The sequence below is a fragment of the Pongo abelii genome, chromosome 18 (genome assembly GCF_028885655.2).
Source record: "Pongo abelii isolate AG06213 chromosome 18, NHGRI_mPonAbe1-v2.0_pri, whole genome shotgun sequence".
NCBI lineage: Eukaryota > Metazoa > Chordata > Mammalia > Primates > Hominidae > Pongo > Pongo abelii.
The window spans coordinates 80,629,602-80,646,927 of NC_072003.2; the positions used below are offsets into that span (position 1 = coordinate 80,629,602).

The 17,326-nt window shown below is 45.5% G+C and overlaps 1 protein-coding gene across 1 annotated transcript in view; it reads right to left on the reverse strand.

The window, feature by feature from the left end:
- LOC100452660 (polycystin-1-like protein 2) overlaps window positions 1-2,696 on the reverse strand; it is a 51,964-nt gene extending 49,268 nt beyond the window's left edge. Inside the window, exon 1 of the mRNA XM_054535069.1 lies at window positions 2,276-2,696. Within this exon, the coding sequence (XP_054391044.1) occupies window positions 2,276-2,576 (301 nt within the window). The 5' untranslated portion in view covers window positions 2,577-2,696. The remainder of the gene's footprint in view (window positions 1-2,275) is intronic.
- Between the last annotated feature and the right edge of the window lie 14,630 nt (window positions 2,697-17,326).

A 17,326-nucleotide genomic window follows, 5' to 3' on the forward strand; every position in this document is an offset into this window, starting at 1 on the left:
CTAAGATGGTGCCACTGCACTCCAGCCTGGGAAACAGAGTGAGACTGTCCCAAAAAACAAAAATTTATTATGGGTACTCAAAAACATAATTATTAATTTATTGAAAGAGACTCATGCAAATGAAATGGTTTTAAAAAATCCAAAGGGTCTAAAATGAAAGTATCTTCCCTCTCCAAGCTATGGGCTTCTCCATCATTGTTATGTTTCTCGTAAATGATTCCAGGATGAATTGAATTGTATCCACACATGAGCATCTATGAGTGTCTGAAATCTATTTACATAAATGCCATGTGATTGCACACAGTATCTGGCCCTTGCTTCTTAAATGACATTAAATATTGGAGGTTGTTGCCTATGAGCCTAGTTAGAACTACCTCATTTTCTGCAACAGCCACACAATATCCCTGGAGAGGTTTTAATAGGCACAGCTCCTCTAGCTGGATGTGAATGGATGTTCATACACAGAAATAGGCAATTGTTGCATCTACATCTCAAGAAACCATTCAGGAGACATTGCCTGCAGGGGCATCTTAAGAATTCAAATCCCCTTGGCTGTGGGTTTTCTTAAATGAGCTTCCCGGTAGCTCATTTATTAAAACACTTCCATCCACTCTGATGTTGTTCTGTGGCTGTTCGGCACAGGCCATGTCTCATTTCTCAAACCCAGTAGCTTCTACAGGGGCAAAGAGAACCTCTGGGTACCAAGGTGCCTAGTAGGAAAGTCAGGCTTAGCATTGCTCTGACTGGTGGAGACCCCACTGTGCACCACCAGTTGTGTCATGTTGAGCATGTCTTTTCTCTCTAGACTTCATTTTCCTCCTCCGTGAAAGGAGAGTAGCCACGCTTACCTTGTCGGGTCCGTGTGAGGCTTAAATGCAAATGTTTTCTTGACCATTCCCTCTCTCTCTTTCTCTTTTTTTTTTTTTTTTTTTTTTGAGACAGTGTTTCTCTGTTTTGCCCAGGCTGGAGTGCAATGGCACAATCTTGGCTCACTGGAACCTCTGTCTCCTAGGTTCAAGGGATTCTCCTGCCTCAGCCTCTTGAGTAGCTGGGATTACAGGTGCGTGCTACCATGCCCAGCTAATTTTTCTATGTTTAGTAGAGATGAGGTTTCACCATGTTGGCCAGTCTGATCTCGAACTGCTCACCTTGAGTGATCCACCTGCCTCGGCCTCCCAAAGTGCTGGGATTACAAGCGTGAGCCACCACGCCCAGCCTCCTTGTCCATTCTCAATTTTGTCTAGGCACTGGGAAAACAAAAATGGCCAGGGTATGGTTCTTTCCTTGAAGGGCTTGTAGTCTAGGAGGGAGACAGACAATTAAGCCGTTTAAGCCACACCAAAAGCACTGCCTTGGAAGTGTGAACAGGGCCCTGCAGGCTCATAGAGAACGACTCACCTGACTGCACTGGGTTAGGGATGGAGCCTTCAGAGAATAAAGGAGGACTAAGACTTTCAGGACCATTAAGATTAGACTGTGAATGGAACTATGCTAAGCACTTGCTCTGCTTTAATCTCAGAGCAAGTGGGGAAAGACAGGTGGGACACTTTAAAAAACAGCTTAGTCATTATTTTCTGAGACTCAGTTTTCTCATCTGTAAAATGGGGACATAAGGCCGGGCGCAGTGGCTCCCACCTGTAATCCCAACACTTTGGGAGGCCAAGGCAGGCAGATCACAAGGTCAGGAGATCGAGACCATCTTGGTTAACATGGTGAAACCCCATCTCTATTAAAAATAAAAGAAATTAGCTGAGTGTAGTGGCATCTGCCTGTAATCCCAGCTACTCGGGAGGCTGAGGCAGAAGAATCACTTGAACCAGGGAGGCGGAGGTTGCAGTGAGCCGCGGTGGCGCCACTGCACTCCAGCCTGGGTGACAGAGAGAGACTCTGTCTCAAAAATAAATAAATAAATAAATAATGGGGACATAATAATTTTTCTCATTGTTATTGTAAGAATTCAACATGATAGTGACCATGAAGCACTCAGGATAGTGCCTGGCACTATCCTAGCAACAACCAAAGCAGTCAGAGTACTACTATTAGGAACAGGCAAAGAAGTGAACATTTCTAGAGGGTCAGAATTTGATGTGCCAGATTCTGTGCTAGGCATTAGACACGAAATGTTTTCTTTAATCCACAACACAACCAAAGGGAAGGGTATCCATACCATGAGAATTAGGACATATTAATTTGTTTCATGTTGCTTTGGGTGAGAAGTGATGACAAGAATTGCAAACACAAGTTTCTCATAAAACACAGCGATCACGGCACCTACCTTCCGTGGTTCCATTCCGTGCCAAGTTCCACGTGAGTCCAATCCACCATTCCCTGTCCTGGGAGATGTGCTTCTGCAGAAACCACTGGGTGCCTTCATCCTGAATGAAGACCAAATGGCCTCCTTGCCCTTCACACCAGCTCTGGGCATTACGGAAGGTGCGTCCGAGTGGCACAAATTCATAGCAAGCATCTCTGAAGGCCACCTGGCTCTTAGAGCAAGAGCTGCCATCCTCTGGCTTAGCAGTGGTGGCCCTAAGCCTCAGAGCAAGCACCAGGAGTACCAAGCCCACTGCACTCATGCTTGAACCACTGCTGGGGCCTCTGGATGGAGCTCGCTCTTCGGACTTTCATATGCGGGTGCCCTCACATCCACCCATCATCCATCTTCCCTTCTGTCTTTGCATCACATAATGGCAGCTACCTTTTGTTGAAGAAACAAAAGGCTCAGCTTGACAGTGTCTGCATTTTTGCGTCACCCAGCTCTTTGTTCAATGCCTGCTCCAAAGCCTATTGATTTGTCAAATGGTCTCAGGAGAGATAAAGTTGCTGTATCACCTGTCTGCTTATCTTTCAGTAAACTGTTAGCGGTGGATAAAAAGTCCTTGCTATTGGTTTTATGTCATTACCCTGAGGGCTGTATGTTTCGTGCAAAGCCATCAGCATGTGGGAAGTGTGTGATAAAAGAAACATTGTAGGAAGGTTAGAGAATGGCAGGAAGGCAGGAAGATGGTAAAGAAACCAAGTTGCTTTTATATCCAAGCCCATTGTGCCGAGTGGCAGCTGTGCCCAAATGATACCCATTCTCTCCCCAGCATGGCTGAAATCCTAATGGATATTTGGTCCCCTCTCTGATTCACCACATTATTCATCACGCATACCTGCTGGAGAATAAAAATCCCCTAAAAAATTTATTGGATGTCATCACGAAAATAAGCTTTCACTCAAAGCTCAGAACTGACCATCCTTATCCACTACTTACACCTTCCCGTGGGTTTCCATGGTCCATGGATCAAGTTCAAATTTCCTAGCTTTGTATACAAGGCTTTGTATGGTCTGGCCTCCAAGAGCATTTCCAAACACGTCCTCCCAAATGTGGGGAAACAGGCTGTCTCTCTGCTTGCTGATGGTAAATTGGTACAACCTCTATTGTGGGCAATGTGATAATATCTATAAAAATTTTAAAAGCACAAACTCTATAATGTAGCAATTGCACATCTAGGAATTATACCAACAGGTAAATTCATACATGTGTGAAATGCCATATGAATAAGGTTATTCTGGACAGAATTTGTTAAGAAGGAAAAATCGGAAACAACCTAAATGTCCATTGATAGGAAACGGGTTCACAAAACATGGACTATCATATATAACCACTTTCAAAATGAACAAATTCTTCCTCTGCAAATTTGGAAGGATTCCTAAGGTTTTTGTTTTTTATTTGTTTGTTTTGAGACACGGAATCTCGCTCTGTCGCCCAGGCTGGAGTACAGTGGCGCAATCTCAGCTCACTGCAGCCTCCACCTCCTGGGTTCAAGCAATTCTCGTGTCTCAGCCTCCCGGGTAGCTGGGACTACAGGCACGCACCAGCACGCCCTGCTAATTTTTTGTATTTTACTGGAGATGGGGTTTCACCAAATTGCCCAGGATGGCCTTGAACTCCTGAACTAAGGCAATCCACCCACCTCGGACTTCCAAAGTGCTAGGATTACAGGCGTGAGCCAATGCACCTGGTGAGATTTTTGTTAATATTAAAAGCTAAGTATGAGATATTGTATATAATTCAATCCCATTTGCATAAAAACCTATCTAAATATTTATTTGTATGTGTATAATATAGCTCACAAAAAACATACAAGAGGCCGGGCGCGGTGGCTCACGCCTGTGATCCCAGCACTTTGGGAGGCCGAGGTGGGTGGATCGCTTGAGCTCAGGAGTTCAAAACCAGCCTGGCCAACATGGTGAAACCTGGTCTCTACTCAAAACACACAAAAAATTAGCCAGGCATGGCGGCACATGCCTGTCATGCCAGCTACTTGGGAAGCTGAGGCAGGAGAATTGTTTGAACCTGGAGGCAGAGGTTGCAGCGAGCTGAGATCCCGCCATTGCACACCAGCCTGGGCAACAAGAGTGAAACTCCGTCTCAAAAAAACAAAAACAAAACCAAAACAATAACAAAACACATACAAGAGCTGGGTGAGATGACTCACACCTATAATCCCCACACTTTGGGAGGCCAAGGCAGGTGGATCACCCTGAGGTCAGGAGTTCAAGACCAGCTTGGCCAACATGGCAAAACCCCATCTCTACTAAAAATACAAAAAATTAACCAGGCATGGTTGCATGTGCCTGTGATCCCAGCTACTCGGGAGGCTGAGGCAGGAGAATCACTTGAACCTGGGAGGCAGAGGTTGCAGTGAACAGAGATTGCACCACTGCACTCCAGCCTGGGCGACAGAATGAGACTCTGTCTCAAAAAAAAAAAAAAAAAAAATCAAAGCCCAGAGTTGGATGATGTGGTCTGCGTAAGAAATTAGTAATCTGAGGTTACAGAGGGAGCCTTGCAATGTGGTGAGACCCTGGAGTGTTCAGAAAAGGTCCACCAGAAAAGGTCCAGCCAGAGACGTTAGAGAATGCAGTTGTCTAATATTTGGCTTTAAGCTGTTAGCTTGCTCTGACATAAGTCCCTCTTTCTTTCTCCCCATTGCCCTTCCTCTATCCACTGGCAACCCCTAATCTTTTTTTTTTTTTTTTTTTTTTTTTTTTGAGGCGGAGTCGTGCTCTGTTATCCAGGCTGGAGTGCAGTAGCTCGATCTCGGTTCACTGCAACCTCCACCTCTTGGGTTCAAGTGCTTCTCGAGCCGCAGCCTCCCGAGTAGCTGAGATTACAGGCGCGTGCCACCACGCCCGGCTGATTTTTGTATCTCTAATCTATTTTCTGACTCTATGGATTTGCCTATTCTGGACGTTTCACCTAAACGGAGTCATACAATATGTGGACTTTTGTGTTTGGCTACTTTCACTTAGCATCATGTTTTCAAGGTTCATCTACGTTGTAGCATGTACTTTACTCTTTTTATGGCTGAATTATATCCCATCCTATGGATAAACCACATTTTATCTATCATCAGTTGATAGACATTTGGGTTGTTTTACTGTGTGAATTTCTTAGGGAAGGGACATCTCTTAATCTCTGTCTTTCCCATGTCTGGCTCATGATAAGACTCAAGGAACATTTGCCAGCCTGGCCCCATCTCCCAGCTCCCTGGAGATTACTCTGTTGCCTCTGTCATTTTCCTAGAAACCACTGCAGTCCTTCTGGAGTGACCCTGCCAGACAGAGAATGGGGAAGGGCTAGAGCCCAGGATGGGATGCAGGATCGTTGCTGACTCAGGCTAGGACACAGGCTGAGCAGAACAGGCCTGTTATCTCTAGAGGTCAACCTTCTAATAACTTTCCTTCGAAAACTATGTGGAAAGTCACACGCAGTGATAATGTAAAGGGTAAAGGTTTAATTTATGTCCCTAATGGAACTTGCTTGGGGACATTTGATAACAAATGCAAATCTGCAGGCTAAATTCCATGTTCACATTCTTTACATTCTGATAAATTGCAGACTTCTGGGCACAGTGTTCTTCTTGTTGACGTCAGCTCCCAATGTCCCTTAACCTCTGTGTGCATGAAGCTCCACTGAAAGTAGTCAGGACATGGCTGGACCCTGTGAGCATTATTTCCAGTGATCTGATCCAGCTGTCTGAGCCTCCAAGTGGGATCAGCAACATGAAAACAGAAAGACAGCAAGTTTGGTTTAAATAAGGCATTGAGGCCAGGCGCAGAGGCTCATGCCCGTAATCCCAGCACTTTGCGAGGCCGAGACAGGTGGATCACCTGAGGTCAGGAGTTCGGGACTCAGCCTGACCAACATGAAGAAACCCCATACTACTAAAAATAAAAAATTAGCCAGGCATGGTGGCGGATGCCTGAAATCCCAGCTACTGGGGAGGCTGAGGCAGAATCGCTTCAACCCGGGAGGCAGAGGTTGTGGTGAGCCAAGATCGCACTACTGCACTCCAGCCTGGGAACAAGAGCGAAACTCCGTCTCAAAAGATAAAAAATAAAAATAAGGCATTGAGTCCATAAAAAGAACCATAAAGATAGTTACACCCTGTGGCCCAGACATTCCATTCTGGGGAATATTCACATCTTACTTTGGGTCCCCAAGAAGCCAACTGAGACCAAGATTAAGAGCAAGGAGTCTATTTGCTTTTTGTTTTGGGGTTTTGTTTTTTTGAGACAGCCTCACTCTGTCACCCAGGCTGGATTGCAGTGTTGCCGTCTTGGCTCATTACAGCCTCCGTCTCCCAGGTTCAAGCAATTATCCTACCTCAACCTCCTGAGTAGCTGGGATTACAGGCACGCGCCACCACGTCCGGCTAATTTTTGTATTTTTAGTAGAGATGGAGTTTCACCATGTTAGCCAGGCTGGTCTTGGACTCCTGGCCTCAAATGATCCGTCCGCATCAGTCTCCCAAAGTGCTGGGATTACAGGTGTGAGCCATCACACCTGGCCTCAAGGAGTCTATTTGGGAGGGAATCCAGGAAGCCCTGGCAGGGGAAGAGGAGTATATTTCTCTGCAGGAATTGGCGGCTTTATCAATCATATTTAATCTTGTTCTCCTTTAGATCGTAAAGAGGACATAGCAGAAGAATTCCCATGGTCCCATTACCCTAACACATTTTCATTTCTTCAGGGTTCCTTCATACACCTCGTTCCCTTGAAGACAGGTGTTTTCCCAGGCACAACTGTAGTGTCTGTGATTAGTTCATAAGCATTTCCTTCTTAGCATTAGACAGGAAGGCTTTTCCATGTTGCTAATGGGCTTTGAAATTGATATGGTGGTGGCAGAGCCTCCTTTTACTAAATGGACATTTCTAAAACATTCCCATCTGGCTGGACACGTCGTGTGGATTTTAGTCATCTGTTTCTCATTTGTCTGGCTTTGCTATTCTAGTCAACACAACTTTGAACATCTTCTTGCATGCATGCATTAGCCTGGGCTGAGTTATCTTTTGAGGATTGTAGCAGACACTGTCAGTGCTCACCCTAAACCACACACCTGCCATGCAGACACCTGTGGCTCTGCCTCCCTCTGCCTACGTGGGACAGGATGGAAGTGCCTGGAAGTTAGTACCTCTCAGGAGAAACTCTCAACCTTGACTGAGCAGAATTGGTGAATCAATACCCTGACTCCTGAAGATAACTCTGAGGCGTGTTCCCACTGGCTCCAGGAAATCCCCAGCCAGACTGAGTTTCAGTTGCTCATGATGGTGATAGGCTTGAGAACGTATTGTTAACATCTTCTCTCCTCCCTTATCTTATGTCCCCATTCCCCTGCTGTTATTTCCTACATTCAAATCTTAGGCTTCTCCAGAGAAACAGAATCAATAGGAGATAGATCAATAGACACAGATAGATAGATAGATGCATAGATACATAGACACATAGACAGATCAATAGATAGACGGATATTATAATAATAAAAAAGAAAATAAATAAATGAAGCAAAAAAAACCAGGGCCAGGCACGGTGGCTCACACGTGTAATCCCAGCACTTTGGGAGGCCGAGGCAAGTGGATCACCTGAGGTCAGGAGTTTGAGACCAGCCTGACCAAAATGGTAAAACCTCATATCTACAAAAATACAAAAATTAGCAGGGCATGGTGGTGTGTGCCTGTAATCCCACTACTCAGGAGGCTGAGGCAGAAGAATTGCTTGAACCTGGGAGGCGGAGGTCTCAGTGAGCGAAAGGTTTCAGTGAGCTGAGATTGCGTCATTAGACTCCAGCCTGGGCGACAAGAGCAAAAAGGTCTGTCTGTCTAAAAAAAAAAAAAAAAAAAAAAGGAACCAAATAGGCCAGACGCAGTAGCTCATGCCTGTAATCCCAGCACTTTGGGAGTCCAAGTCAGGTGGATCACTTGAGACCAGGAGTTCAAGACCATCCTGGTCTACATAGCAAAATCCCTTCTCTACTAAAAATACAAAAATTAGTTGGGTGTGGTTGCACACCTCTGTAATCCCAGCTACTTGAGAGGCTGAGGCAGGAGAATCATTATGATCATGGAAGCTAAGAAGTCCATAATCTGCTGTCTGCAACCTGGAGACCCAGGAAAGCCACTGGTCTAACCCCCAAGTCTAAAGGTCCAGGAACCAGGACCTCTGATGTCCAAAGGCAGCAGAAACGGATGTCCCAGCTCATTTTTTGTTCTACTCAGGTCCTCCATGATGCCCATCCACATTGGGGAGGGTGGGTGTGCCTTTCTCAGTACACTGATCCAAATGCCAGTCTTTTCTGGAAACTACCTCACAGACACATCCAGACATGCTGTTTTACCAGCTCTCTGGGGAATCCCTTAGCCTAGTCAAGTTGACACATAAAATTAACCATCACAACCTCCCAAATAAATTTCTTGCACTTGAATCCTACTTCTGGGGCAACCCAAGACAGACATATTCCCAGGACGAGGGCACCTGGACCACAGGGGTGAATATCTTCATGATTCTTGTTGTAGACTCAATGCCCTATTTAAACCAAATTAATTATCTTTCCATTGCTCATGTGACCGATCCCACTTGAAGTCTACGACCGGTAGATCAAATCCCAGGACATACCCTCACACAGCCAAGTGGGGTCCTGAGGTCCCGGTTGCTTTCCTGATGGCTTCAATTCTGTACTTGGAGACCATCTTTGAGCAACTGATAACAACCTCAGTCTTTGGAATGATGAGCTCTTGATTATTTATTGATTTATTTTTATTACTTTTAAATTTTATTTTATTTTTATTTTTGTAGAGACGGGGTCTCACACTGACACCCAAGCTGGAGGGCAGTGGCATGATCACAGCACACCGCAGCCTCAAACTCCTGGACTCAAGTGACCCTCCCGCCTCAGCCTCCTGAGTAGCTGGGACTACCGTCATGTGCCACCACGCCAAGCTACTTTTAAAAAATTTATTTTTTAGAGATGGGAGTCTCACTGTGTTGCCCAGGCTGGTTTCAAACTCCTGGGCTCAGGTGATCCTCCCACCTCAGCCTCCCAAAGCACTGGGATTACAGGGGTGAGACACCATGCCTGGCCCTTCTCTTGATTTTTCAAAACATGTATGTAGGTGAACCCTACAGGTTTGCCCATGTATATTTCTTTATTTATTTTAATTTTTAATTTTTGTGGGTACATAGTAGTTGTATATATTTATGGGGTACATGAGATGTTTTGATAGAGGCATGCAATGTGAAATAAGCACATCGTAGAGAATGGTGTATCCATCCCCTCAAGCATTTATCCTTTGAATTACAAACAATCCGATTACACCCTTTTATTTTAAGATGTACAATTAAGTTATTTCATGTATGTTAGTTGGTTGCTTTCACAGGGTGGCTGGTTACCTGGATCTTACAGGATTAGCCAGACAGAATGGGGCAGAGCTGGAGGTTGGGGCTTGGGGGAGAGCTGGTGGAATGATTGTCTCAGGGAGAGGCCCAGAATGCCAAAGCCCTATTTCTTTCTTTTTTTGTTTTTTGTTGTTGTCGTTGTTGTTTTTTGAGATGGAGTCTCACTCTGTTGCCCAGGCTGGAGTGCAGTGACATGATCTCAGCTCACTGTAACCTCCACCTCCCGGGTTCAAGTGATTCTCATGCCTCAGCCTCTTGAGTAGCTAGGATTACAGGTGTGTGCCATGAAGCCTGGCTAATTTTTGCAATTTTAATAGAGATGGGGTTTCACCATGTTGGTCAGGCTAGTCTCAAACTTGCAACCTCAAGTGATCTGCCTGCCTCGGCCTCCCAAAGTGCTGGGATTACAGGTGTGAGCCACCGTGCCCGGCCATCCGAAGCTTTATTTCAGTACCCCAGAACCAATAGAAACTACAACCACCCCGGTTGTTTTCCACTGAGTGGTCCTCCATGCCCTGTCACACCGCCACACTCTCGGACACGCTGTTCCCTGTACCAGGAGTGCTTTCTCTTGTACACTTGCTTATACACTTCTGCCCTTTTTCTACAATTGCTCAATTGTCACCCTCTTCTCTGATTTTTGGTTGTGTTTGTTTGTTTGTTTTGAGACAGAGTTTCGCCCTGTCACGCAGGCTGGAGTGCAGTGGCACAATCTTGGCTCACTGCAGCCTCCACCTCCTGGGTTCAAGCGATTCTCCTGCCTCAGCCTCTGGAGCAGCTGGGATTACAGACCTGTGACACCATATCCAACTAATTTTTGTATTTTTAGTAGAGATGGGGTTTTGCCATGTTGGGTAGGCTGGTCTCAAACTCCTGACCTCAAGCGATCCACCCGCCTCAGCTTCCCAAGGTGCTGGAATTACAGGCGTGAGCCACTGCACCTGGCCCAATCTATACTCTGAAGGTTTCTCATGTACTACTGCAGTTAATTGCCACGTCTTCTGTGCCCTAATAGCAGTTTAATGTACTTCCATTTTAGTGCCATTTAAAGGTGACAGCAAGCTTTAAAAAAAAAAAAAAGCGAGTCATAGAGAATGCAAGGGAAACAATAAGAAGTTGACTATAAAAATAAATTCATTTCTAGCCTTTTCTGTTCTCATTTTAAAAGTAAGTTGCTTGACGACAGTTGGTTTAACATTAGTCTCAGAAAGACATATTAAAGTCCTAATCCCTGGTACCTTTGAATGTGACTTCATTTGGAAATAGGGTCTTTGCAGAAATAACCAAGTTAAGATGAGTTCATTAGGGTGGGCCCTAATGCAGGGACTGGTGTCCACACAGGAAGGGGGAAATCTGGACACAGAGAACCAGGGGTAGCGGGGGATGTCATATGAGGATAGAGACAGAGGTTGGAGTGATAAGCAAGTCAAGGGACATGGCTTCAAGTCAAGAGTGGCAGCCACCAGAAACTGGAAGAGGCAAGGAAGGATCCTCCCCTTGAAACCTCAGAGGGCCCATGGCCCTGCAGTACTTTGTTATGGCAGCCCTAGCACAGGAATGCGACGCCTGCGTAGCACAAAGAGGCCACATGCCATTCATTTGTTCACTTATTGTTCACTCATTCATTTGTTCACTTATTCATTCCATAAATATTTGTTAAACATCTACTCTGTGCAAGGCACTATGCTAATCTGGATTTCAACAGGAAAATGACATGATCAGGTTCCAATTTTAGTCAGGTCACCTAGTAGCAGCAAAGGTGGATTGGAGGGGGCTGGAGGTAGGGAGGCCTCACAGGCCTGTTTCCAGAGGTTAAAAATAATGACAGTGGCTGATGGCTGGAGGAGAGTGGACCAATCTGAAAGATTATTTAGGAGGTAGAAATATCAGGACTGTAGGTCAGACTATAATCTGATAGTTTGGTTTTCTGTTTTGTTTTGTTTTGTTTTGAGATAGGGTTTTGCTCTGTTGCCCAGAGCAAATGTGGAGTGCAGTGGTGTGATCATAGCTCACTGCAGCCTCAAACTCCTGGACTCAAGCAATCCTCCCACCTCCGCCTCCCAAGTAGCAGGGACTACAAGCATGTGTCAGCATGCCCAGCTAATTTTTTTTTTTTTTTGAGACAATCTCACTCTGTCGCCCAGGCTGGAGTGCAGTGGCATGATCTCGGCTCACTGCAACCTCTGCCTCCCATAATCTGCTGATAACGACCTCAGTCTTTGGAATGATGAGCTCTTGATTATTTATTGATTTATTTTTATTACTTTTAATTTTTATTTTATTTTTATTTTTGTAGAGAAGGAGGTCTCACACTGACACCCAAGCTGGAGGGCAGTGTCATGATCACAGCACACCGCAGCCTCAAACTCCTGGACTCAACTGACCCTCTCACCTCAGCCTCCTAAATAGCTGGGACTATAGGTATGTGCCACCACACCGAGCTAATTTTTAAAAATTTATTTTTTGGAGATGGGAGTCTCTGACTCAGCTTCCCAAGTAGCTGGGACTATAGGTGCACACCATGTTGGCCAAAACTCCTGGCCTGAAGTGATCCATCCACTTCTGCCTCCCAAAGTGCTGGGATTACAGGCATGAGCCACCACACCCGGCCCCAGGTAATTTTTTTTTTTTTAATTGAGATGGAGTCTTACTCTGTCGCCCAGGCTGGAGTGAAGTGGCGAGATCTCGGCTCACTGAAAGCTCCTCCTCCCGGGTTCACGCCATTCTCTTGCCTCAGCCTCCCGAGTTGCTGGGAACTACAGGTGCCCACCACCACGCCCGGCTAATTTTTTGTAGTTTTAGTAGAGACGGGGTTTCACCATGTTAGCCAGGATGGTCTTGATCCTCTGACCTCATGATCCGCCCGCCTCGGCCTCCCAAAGTGCTGGGATTATAGGCATGAGCCACTGCGCCCAGCCAGCCCCAGTGAATTTTTTTTTCTTAAGTTTTTGTAGAGATGGGGGTCTCGGTATATTGCCCAAGCTGATCTTGAACTCCTGGGCTCAAGCAATCCTCTTGCCTCAGCCTCACAGAGTGCTGGGATTAAAGCCGTGAGTCACTGCACCCAGCCTTGATAGTTATTTTTTAAATTGAATTTTTGTCAAGAATCCTTGATCGAACCCTAATTACATACATGGTGGAAATTTGGTTTTCCAGCTCAGGCATCAGGATAACTTATTTTTTATGCATTTATTTATCAGTAATGCCTTCGTATTTCAATCTTATCCATTCTTCCTTCTATGCATGGGATATTAGTGTCATATAAATTATAGCACTGATAATTGTTACTTGCCTTCTTATCTTCCTTGTTAGACTTTGAACTCATTGAGGTCAGGAGATACAATTCTCCAGTTTTCTGTCTCTAATACTCCACATGACACTAGTCTTAACTGCTCTGTAGAATGCTGTAGAATTAATGAATCTTCTTAAATATTGATGGCATAATTTGTGGTCTTTTGTTCAGTAGCAAAGGTTTTTTGTTTTGTTTGTTTGTTTGTTTGTTTGAGATGGAGTTTTGCTCCTGTCACCCAGGCTGGAGTGCAATGGCAAGATCTTGGCTTACTGCAACCTCTGCCTCCTGGGTTCAAGCAATTATCCTGCCTCAGCCTCCCAAGTAGCTGGGATTACAGGGGCCCGCCACCATACCCAGCTAATTTTTGTATTTTTAGTAGATACAGGGTTTCACCATGTTCTCCAGGCTGGTCTTGAACTCCTGACCTCCGGTGATCTGCCTGTCTCGCCCTCCCAAAGTGCTGGGATTACAGGTGTGAGCCACTACACCCAGTGAAGTTTTTCCTCCAGAAGCCCCAGGGAGGCTGTCTGGTTCCCCATGCTATTCTCCCTTTGCAGGGACAGCAGGTGCCACCTTTGTGGGAACTTTGGCTGTCACTATGGACTCTGCTATCTAAGATTTCAAAGACCTCAGTGTTATCTGGTCAACTTATCACCCTAGCTAATTAGAGGCCATTTAGAAGCAAACTTAATTGGAAAATTGCAAAGTAATTTAAATATGATAATATTATCTCCAAAAAGTTAATATTAACTAATTTTAGCTAATCATTTTGTAATCGGAGATATAGAGTTGCAAAATAAGGCTGTCGTGTTTTTAATAGCATGAAAACTTTTTGAACTCGCTTTTATTTCTTAACCTCATGACTGTTCTATAGGCTCCACCCGTCCTGTGGGACAAGTGGCCTCAGGGAAGGAGCGACACCTCTTCCCTGCCCCTTCCCAAAATCACTCAAGGGAGAGGATCCCATGGTCAAATCTCCCACCTCCGCCACATATTGCATGATCTCTGACCTCACCAAGCTTCTGCTGCTTTGTCCATAAGATGGGGATAATAATAGTTCCTGCCAAACAGTGCCTGTGCAAGAATTAGAAGATTCGATGGGTGCAAAATGCAGAGAAGGGGGCACACTCTATGTGAACTCCCTTCCTTCTCCAGCCCCGAAGTTCACTTTCTTCCTCTCCCCAAAAGGAGGAGGTGAAGGCATTCTACTTCCTCTGGGAGTAACTTAGAGCCTCCCAAGGGCTGTGTGTGATTCTACACCCAGCCCTCCACCCTCCCAGTGCAAACTCAATTCTGCTATCTCTGGATTGCTACAGAAGCAGCACTGTCAACTTGTGCAAACATGTGTGCCTTGTGAGGAAGCCAGGAGATCTCCAACCCGACACCAATGCCAGGAGAGGCCTGTTGGTAAAGGCCTTCATGCAATGCAGATGTCCTTGCTCTGTGTTTCTTCCCAAGGCCTGAGTGCAATGCAGACTTTCTCCCTCTATGCTCTAATTTCCTTCCTGGTTTTCTCTCAGCAACTCGCACCTCCACTCCCACAATCTGTTGGAAATTTTCCTGTTCCCTCCCTCCCTCTCTCTTCTGCTCACCTTTCTTGCTTCTCTCCCACCACAGCCCTATGTAACGCACACCTCTCCCTCCCACAATCCAGAGCAATTTGTGTAGCAGCCACCCCATGTGATATCTTGAGTCTGGGCACAAGCAGGTCCTGCTAGTAGGAACGCTCTTCTTTTCTTCTCCACATGGCCAGTGCCTAGCAATCCTTCAGGTCTTGGAGCAAACATTAGTCTTTCTGTGATGTCTGCTCTCCACTACGCTCCTCCAGCCTTGTACGATGTCCCATACCTTCCTCTGTTGCCAAGCATGCTGTGTTCCATATTTATGGAACAGATGAATGAATGGATGCATGGACTAATTTACATTTTTGCCATTGTCAGCCATGGGCTTCCCTGACATTGCACCCTTTCACCTGGGTTTCCATCCAGCCATAACTGCCTTGGCCTCCCTTGGTCACCTATAAATGCCATCTTAGCAGTTCTGCTAACTCAGCACTGTCAATAGAACTTTCTGTGATCATGGAAATGTTCCGTGACTGTACTGTCCAGTATAACAGCCACCAACCACACAGGGCCACAGAGCCCTTGAAATGTGGCTACTGTGAATGAGGAGCTCACTTTTTCATTTAACTTCATTGCAATTAATATATATTTAAATATAAATAGCGAAGTGTGCTTAGCGGCTACTGTGTTGAACAGCACAGCTAAGCTGTCACATGAATAGCTTCATTGAACATCTTCTCCTAGGATGCTATTGCCTGCAGTATAAAGGCCATATTCTTACAAACGCTGCACAGTGCAATCCTTAAGCCACTTACCAGCCCCAGGTAGTGGAGATGAACATGGCTGCAAGTACAGATTCTAGAGCCAGGCTACCGTGATTCAAAGCCCAGCTCTGGGATACTGAGCAAGTTTCTTAGCTTCTCTGTGCCTCATTTTCCTTATCTTTACAACGGGGTAAAACCACCTAAACTCAGGATTATTGTGAGGAGGACATGGATTCATATGTGTAAAAGGGTTAGAAGCGGGTCTGGCATATACAAAGTTCTCAATAAATGGCCAGTGGTCCTCCCACCTGGAGACGCCACTCCCTCCTCCTTCCCCATCCAAATACTTCCCACTCTCAAGGGCTCAGCTGTGCACCCCCTCCTCCAGGAAGCCTTCTTTCCTAATCCTCCCCAGCATCACCAAGCTTTCCTTCCTCAGGACCCCTATGATAGTTCCTCTCTGTGCCTCTTGTAGAGCAGCTATTCTAGGCAACTAATTATTACTTACTGTGTATGTACATGGCTTCACAGCCAGGCTAAAAGAGACTGAAATCCCAACGTTCCTGTGTATTGGTGTCTATTTTTCAACTGCATGCGAGTAACTCAAAATTAGTATGTTTGATTATTATATTGGCTGGTCATTCCAGTTTTCCTGTCTTTCCCAAGAAAAGAAAGGGGGAAGAATGCTCTGAGTGCCTACTGCATTTTAAGCCCTCTGACATACACAGTTTTACACTGTTTAATTTAAACTTTGTAGCCACTCAATGAGGCAGATGTTATAATTTCCATTTCAGAGATCAGGAAACTGAGGGTCTGAGACTTAAGTACGTGGTTCAGACATTTAATTTGTAAGCGGAAGAACTGAAATCCAAATGCAAATAAGTCTGTTGGGGTAGCTAGTTTCCAAAGATGGTCCCAAAGGGACCATATAGCCCAGACCCTATAGTCACAACCTTGAGTGGTCCCTCCTCAAGGAATTTTTGCTGGCCCTGTGATTGTCTCTAACCAATAGAAGGCAGTGGAAGCTAAACTATGTCAATTCTGGGGTAGCCTTAAAAGGTATTGGCAACTTCTGCTTCCTCTCTCTTGTGTCACTCACCTTTGGGAGACCTTTGATGCTATGTATTATAAAAAGTTTGGCTACTGTGTTGGTAAGATCTCACAGAGGGAAAGCGAGGCCAAGGCCCAGCCCCTCCAACATCCTAGTCAACCTAGTCAATTCCAGCAACCATGTAAGGAACGCTGAGCAATGAAAGCAGAAGAACTGCCCAGCTGAACCCACGCACCCTGCAGAACGTAGAGAGCATATGAATGATTATTGTTCTAAGCCACTACATTTTGGAGTGGGATGTTACACAGCAATAAATAACCAAAACTCTTACATAAGATGTGCCATTTCTCTCTACATTGCCATTGCTCCTGTTCTCTTATGCACTGGCCAGTTTTCAGTCCCGTTTTAAGGCAGTGAATGCATTACACAAATTGTCTGTGAAACACTCACCTTTGCTCTCCTAGCTATTCCCCAGCCAGCAGCTCTGAAAGGTGGGAAGTATTACAGTTTTGTGGGGAAGAACATGTACTGATCGGCTGTTGACCTACATCAAGTTACTCCACATCTCTGAGACTATAAAAATAAGATTGCTACTGACATCCTTGTAAGGATGTGGAAGGATTAAAAGAAAGACTGCTGCTAGAACACTTAGCACAGTAACCAGCACGTGCAAGCATTCAGATCAGAGGCTGGAGGAGAGCAGGCCAGCAGACAGCTTCTACTGGAACCAACCCCTCATCCCATTCTCCCCACATTAGTGAAAACAACAGAACACAAGGGTCAGGCCTCCATGGGTTCAGAGCAATGCCAGAGCTTTTGAGGGGAAGAGCAGCTGCTGCTTCATGTCGATGGGTTTTCAACATGAAGGCAGTCCTGCAAACCACTGTGAGACCCCTTCCCCTTTGGGAAATCTATGTCCAGCCTCAGCCTCCA